General features: G+C 37.4%; 1 protein-coding gene across 1 annotated transcript; it reads left to right on the top strand.

Moving 5' to 3' along the window:
* Positions 1-835: 835 nt before the first annotated feature.
* Positions 836-3,059, top strand: LOC114312647 (F-box protein At1g67340). Its single transcript, XM_028258913.2, has 3 exons — positions 836-1,493; positions 1,724-1,886; positions 1,992-3,059. The coding sequence occupies exons 1-3, from the start codon at positions 1,252-1,254 to the stop codon at positions 2,745-2,747; spliced, it is 1,161 nt and encodes a 386-aa protein (XP_028114714.2). The 5' UTR covers positions 836-1,251; the 3' UTR covers positions 2,748-3,059.
* Positions 3,060-6,670: the final 3,611 nt, after the last annotated feature.

The following is a 6,670-nucleotide window of genomic DNA, read 5'->3' as shown; positions in this document are numbered from 1 at the left end:
GGTTTGGTCCATAGGAGAAATCTGAACAACCAAAGATATATACCTAGTGTCAGTGGCGTCCGCCATTTCCATCTTTATCTTCTTACTGTTGGTACAATTATTAGAGTCTTGAATTTGAAGTTGTGATTTCAAATCTTCCACTTTGTTTTTGAGCTATGACTTGCTATGATACTAATTGTCAGTGCCTGCCTGCAAACCATTTCAAGAACACCAGAAGAAGTGGGAATACAAACCAGAGTCACAATTCCATGGATCTGAGCTTCTTTAGTTCTCTCACAGTTATAAAACTGAAGTTGATGACCACCAGTTAACCAAACCAAAGACCTAGAACTAAAAGCCTTCTCGGGAACTCCATCTCCGACGTCTTCGATCATCTCCAACGATCTCTTCCGCGACAATGGTGACCAGAAATTCGATTCTGTCGCCGGAGATAGACTAGGGTTCCGAGCTCCTTCTTTCCAGTCGGAGAATGCGCCGACGCCTCCACAATTGACAATGAATTTTAGGAAGAGGAGAGAGAGGCCGTCGGAGGAGAGAAAGTGTGTGAAGTTGAGATTTTGGATGTAAATGAAAAAACATAATAGGAGCAGAGAGAGTTGAGACATTTGGAGAAAATAGAGTTGAGCTGAGCTGATATATATTTAGAGAGACAAAGAGTCAAATTTCTCTAATATATGTTTAGGGACCTTAGACATCAAAAAATAATTTTATAAATCTTTTCTATTACGAAAAGTGAGAAAGAGACTCTAAACTAATTTTCTCAAAAAAATTTATTTTTAATTTTTATTTTTTAATTATTAATTTTTAACTTAGCTGCACCAAACAACTTCTCCCTAACAAATGTTTAAAAAGAGACTTCTCTCTCTCTCTAAAGCGTACAGACAAGGGAGAGGCATTTATGCAGTACATAGCAAGTAACCGTCGACGACGAGGACGACGACGTACCGACGGATCTGGTCAACGCCGTTTGACCCAGTGCTCCTCTAATACGACAACTCCAGGCTATTCTCGTAATTAACCACTCCTTCCCAGTTCTTTTTATTTTTATTTTTATTTTTAATTTCGTTCGGTTCGGCTTTGTCGTTGTTGGTCCAATTCGATAAGGCCTCTCTCCTCCTCTCCCTCTTTTATATATAAGATAGGATCTCACTTTGCTTTCTCTGTTATCTCTGGACACAAATCAAAAACACCATACTCACATATACATATAATCATATATATATATATATAATTGTATATATATAGAGAGAGATGAGAACGAGGCAGGGAGTTTGTTATCCGAAAGTAGAGATGTGTTTGGAGAGAGCAGTGAAGAGACAGAGAGATTTGGCCGGAGAATCGAGGAGTATCGGAAAACGCTTGAAGAGGTGGCCGCAGGTCACCGGAGATTGTGATTTGTTCGACGAGTTGCCTGATGATCTCGTCGTTTCTATTCTCTGCAAACTCAGTTCTACAGCGAGTTGTCCTGCAGATTTTCTTAACGTTTTGATTACGTACGTCTTTGTTCTTCGTAATTTGCTCTCTTTTTTTTTAATTTATTTTTTTATCTTGATTCTAGTTTTTTTTTTTTTTTTTTTCCTCCGGAAGATTTAAGTCTCGGGCTATTTATCCGATTTTAACTGTTAACATTGTCTTTCAATCGGTATATATTGACTTCATTCTTCGAATTTTGATTGAAATTTGTGTTGTGTTTGAATCTGATGTTGTGAATTGTATGAAACAGATGCAAGAGATTAAACGGTTTAGGCCTCAATTCCATGGTTTTATCCAAAGCTTCAACGAAAATACTTGCCGTTAATGCTAAAAACTGGTCTGAGTCCGCTCACCGATTCTTGAAACAGTGTGCCGAGTCAGGAAATGTCGAAGCTTGCTACACACTCGGCATGGTCAGTACACAAATTTATGTTCATATTATTTAATTTCAATCTTTGCCGAACATTTTGGTCAACATTCTGTTTCAGGATTGTTATTAATGATTCTTGTTTATACAGATTCGTTTCTACTGCTTGCAAAATCGAGGAAGTGGAGCTTCGTTAATGGCAAAGGCGGCGATTAACTCTCACGCGCCGGCGCTTTACTCTTTGGCGGTGATTCAGTTCAACGGCAGTGGCGGCTCCAAGAACGACAAGGACCTCCGAGCCGGCGTTGCTCTCTGCGCTCGAGCCGGCTTCTTCGGCCACATCGACGCTCTCCGCGAGCTCGGCCACTGCCTCCAAGACGGCTACGGCGTACGCCAGAACATCGCCGAGGGACGGCGCTTCCTTGTCCAAGCCAACGCTCGTGAGCTCGCCGCCGTCTTAGCCGTTCCCCCCTCAGCCGTGACTTCAACCACGCGGCTGACTTGGAATCCTCTCCCTCACCTCCGCCATATCACCGGCTCGGCTGGGTGTCCTTTGCTGAGTGATTTCGGCTGGAACGTGCCGGCGCCGGAGCCCCATCCTGCGAGCCGGTTTTTGACAGAATGGTTTGCGGCTCGGGGTGGAGTACCAGGTCCGGGGCTCCGGCTTTGCTCCCATACCGGGTGCGGGCGACCCGAGACGAGGAGGCACGAGTTCCGTCGGTGCTCCGTTTGCGGCGCGGTGAACTACTGCTCGCGCGCGTGTCAGGCGCTGGATTGGAAGATGCGGCACAAGGCGGAGTGCACACCCATGGAGAGGTGGGTGGAAGATGACGGAGATCATGACGGAGACGGTGACGGAAACGGTAATGTTAACGGGGATGGTGAAGCAATGATGGTGGAGAGTTAATTTAACGGTGAGGGATGACGGGGACTGTGAACGTGACGGTAACGGCACTTGAGTCTTTGAAAATGATGAGAGGGGAAATTTTCGGCCATTTTTGGTGGAAAATTTAATTCAACGTTTTTTTTTTTTTTTTGGAAAGAAAAAATGTGGTTGGTTGTCTGTCTGTACAGAGAAGGTAATTAGGAGGTTCTATGAGGGTCTTTTTTGTACGATAGAGCATTTTAGGATATAGCTTCCTTAAATTTCCGTAATTTAAAAGGATTAATTTTCTATAAAAAAAAAGGGATTAAAATCAAAATATTTTATTTTATTTCAGTCCTCTATTTCTCTCTCTCTTTTCTATTGATGAATTTTCTTGATGAACTTGCATGGTGGTAATATCTTTCTTGATGTTTTTGATGGTAGATTTATTGATGATCATAGAAAATAACAAAATTAGTTTAAGGATTGTTATGAATGCAACAATGATTAGAACAATATACTTTTACCCAAACAAAAAAATATAAGTAAATTTTACAATTTTAATATAATTATATTATCTTCTAAAGTTAAATAAATTGAAATTAATGTATATGATATCAAAATATAAAAATAAATAATGTAAATATTTTTGTATCATGTAGCTAATAAATTATCTATAAAAAGTAAGTCGGGTATTATACAAATTAAAATATTAAAATTTAATGAAATTATGTTAAAATTTTAAGGTTTATTATATATTTTTTTAAATTTCAAAAGAGTTTATATCTGGTTCATAAATTTGAGAAAAAAATTAAAAAATATATATATATATATATATATAAATAAAATATAATTATATTTTATTTTATTTTATTTTTTTGCTTTTCAAAATTAATGAATGCACCGTTTGAAAGTTTTGATGGGCTTTACTATCGCCTTGGAGTCCTTTGTTGATCAGTTTTATAAATCCATAAATAAATGATAAATGAGACATTTATCAATTAGGTTTATTATATGTACTTATTTATTTATAAATTTTGACGGATGAATTTATTAATAGAACCTAATCGGTAATAAGGCCTTGTTTGGGGGTGATTTATTTTTGATCATCTTTATATTTTTTTTTTTATCTTATTTGGATTATATCATTTATAATTTGAGTTATATCACCTCTCTATTATATTGCATAATTTTTTATAAAAAATTAAAGAATGTACTTATTTAGACATTTTAAATCGTAAATCCTAAAAATAAGACTTATTAATATATGATTTATTTAGCTTATAGCAGTAGTTTAAAGTGTTGATGGGGCTCACTAAATAAAGTGTTATTGTGTGGTTATGTTTGTTTTTATGATTACTGTTCATGCCAAACATATTTCATATAAATAACCCTACAGCAAACAACATTATAGAGCTGAATTTAGCTTTTACTTTAGGGTAAAGGGTGGGTACCAGTCTTAAATGTGAAATAAAGTAAAAAAGTCTAAAATTCAAAACACAACAGCTTATTAATTTCTCTCATTTAAGTGAAGCAAAATTTTTTACCAACAGCTTATTAATCTCTCTCACATTTTAGTGAAGCAAAAGTCTTAAATTCAAAACACAACTCATCAATTTCTCTTTCTCTATTCGTGATAAAAATATTAGAAATTTTAAAAATTTTATTAAAAATTATGTCTCACAAAAGTGTAAGACTTTCATGAGACCCATATAATATAGATCCTATACCCATGCAAGACATTTCATAGAATTTTTAATAGAACTTTTAACGTCTATAACATTATTCTTTTTGTGAAGCAAGTGAATGGAAAAAAAGGTTAAGGTTACTAGGAGAGAGAGAGGATCCTAGGTCATTTGTTATACATTTTTATCTCTTTGTTATAGAGTTTTTTTAAAAAATTGATAAAAAGTTAACTTTCAATTTTTTACTCATTTTAAGTCATGTCACCGCTCACATAACTTATCTACAAAAAGACAAAATAAACTAAAAAAGTCAAAAAATTAATTTTTTATCAACTTTTTAAAACACTATGTTCTTGTGCTTCTTTTTTTGTTGGTCAAAAGTATAGAGAGAGAGAGAGAGAGCGAGATTGACTGAGAGAGAGGAAAAAAAAAAGAGTGGATTGGAGGGGAAAGGAATAGTGGGATAGAGAGTGCTATTCGCAAGGAATCCGGATCCTCGGTTGCCCTACCCGGCAGCCCCCCAAAACGACGTCGTTTTGGGGGTTTTTTGTTTTTTTTGTTTTTTTTTTTTCTTTTCTTCTTCTTCTTCGTTCTTGTTTTCTCTCTCTTCTCACAGAAGCCAGAGGGGGGAGGGAGAGGGAGAAGAGGGAGGAAGGAGGAGGGAGGAGGCTGCGCCATCGCAGCTCGTCGCCATGCCGCCGGCCGTCGCAGCCGTCCAGCTGGTCGCAGCAGCTGTGCACCGCCATCGCCTCCGCCTCCGCCTCCTCCTCCTCCTCCTCCTCCCCCACTGGTTGTGGCCCCCTCCAGTCCGGCCGGCCCTTCCCTTCCTCCTCCTCCACCTCTTCCTCCTCCTCCCTCCTGCTTCCTCCCTCTTCCTCTCCTTCCTCCATTTCTTCCTCTGCGTTTTTTTTTTTTTTGAAAATTTGCCCCCAAAACGACGTCGTTTTGGGGGCTGCCGGGTAAGGCGGCCGAGAATCCGGACTCATTTGCAAGTGGAGGAAGAAGATATAGTTGTTTTGGGAAACTTCATGCCTCATTTGGAACCCAGTAAACCAAGAAACAAAATAAAAAGAAAAAAGAAAAATAATATATTTATAAAAATATATCTATTCTATTATATAAAATATACAATTCAAAATAATTTTGAAGCATTATCACATTGAAAAAAAAAATACTAACATTGTTATTTGCCCTAGGTATTTACAACATTTTAACCTAAATTTATTTTGACTAATCAAATAGCTTTTGATAGAATCGGATAGAGAAAAAAGATTCATATGGCTAACTCTATTTGATTTGATGAGACTTAAAATTTAATTTGATTTGATTTTGTTATTATGTTTGTACCTACCACTAATATCTCTTTTATTATATAAAATAAACAACTCGGAAGTCTAGTAAATTTTATTTTTTCTTCAAAACCCCCCTAAGATAGGTAACTGCCAAAACTTTACATTCAATGACTCTACTAAATAGTTTTATAATTCAATCCTTATTTGTTAAACTACTTTTAGATGCAAACATATTATGTTTGTATCTACCACTATTAAATAAAATTTACACCTGATAAATGTTTTTCAATTTTTCCCCTAGTAGGTGTTATACATCAAGTTTTGTAACTTTTTACTTGTATAATTATGAGATCAATCTCACATTAAATTTTGTAATAGCTTCATGAATTTTAACAACATATCTATCAATATGCATACACAACTAGTATATATATATATATATATGGAAAAAGCATCTCATGGTGGGAGTGCACTTATTCTCTATTTTATCATCATTGTATTAATTTATGAAAAATGTTTGAGGGCTCGAAATGTGAGGCTCGAATGCGGCTCGAACCTTAAAACGACGTCGTTTTAAGGTTCAAATTTTTTTTTTTTCTTCTTTTTCTTCTTTTTCTTCCTCTTCTTTCTTTTCTTCTTCTTCTTCGTTTTGAACCTGAGAAGCAGAGGCGAGAGAGAGAAACAGAGGGGAGAGGCGGGAGCTCGTCGTCGCTCGTCTGCCGATCGTCGGTCGTCTGCCGATCGTCGCCTCTGCCTCTGCCTCCGCCCGCCTCCGCCTCTGCCTCTGCTTCCGCCCGCCTCCACCTCCGCCTCCCTCCGCCTCCGCCTCCAGCCCTATTTTTAGGGCCCCCTCCAGTTCTGCTTCTCCTTCTCTTTCTCCTCCTTGTCTTCTTCTTCTTCTTCCTCCTTCTTCTCAAATTCGAGCCAAATTTGGCTTGAAACCCTTTCGGGCTCTGTAACAGAGCTCTTAATTTATAGGCTTCGTTTG

The sequence above is a fragment of the Camellia sinensis genome, chromosome 10 (genome assembly GCF_055761805.1).
Source record: "Camellia sinensis isolate YWXY chromosome 10, ASM5576180v1, whole genome shotgun sequence".
Lineage (NCBI taxonomy): Eukaryota > Viridiplantae > Streptophyta > Magnoliopsida > Ericales > Theaceae > Camellia > Camellia sinensis.
The sequence above is the reverse complement of the archived record's forward strand: the minus strand, read 5'-3'. Positions and strand labels throughout refer to the sequence as shown.

What these genes read in the sequence shown, in the direction of transcription:
- LOC114312647 (XM_028258913.2), top strand. Translation starts at nt 1,252, where the DNA reads ATGAGAACGAGGCAGGGAGTTTGTTATCCGAAAGTAGAGATGTGTTTG. An exon ending in TTTCTTAACGTTTTGATTAC is followed by an intron (nt 1,494 to 1,723) that starts GTACGTCTTTGT and finishes TGTATGAAACAG; the next exon opens with ATGCAAGAGATTAAACGGTT. An exon ending in CTTGCTACACACTCGGCATG is followed by an intron (nt 1,887 to 1,991) that starts GTCAGTACACAA and finishes TTGTTTATACAG; the next exon opens with ATTCGTTTCTACTGCTTGCA.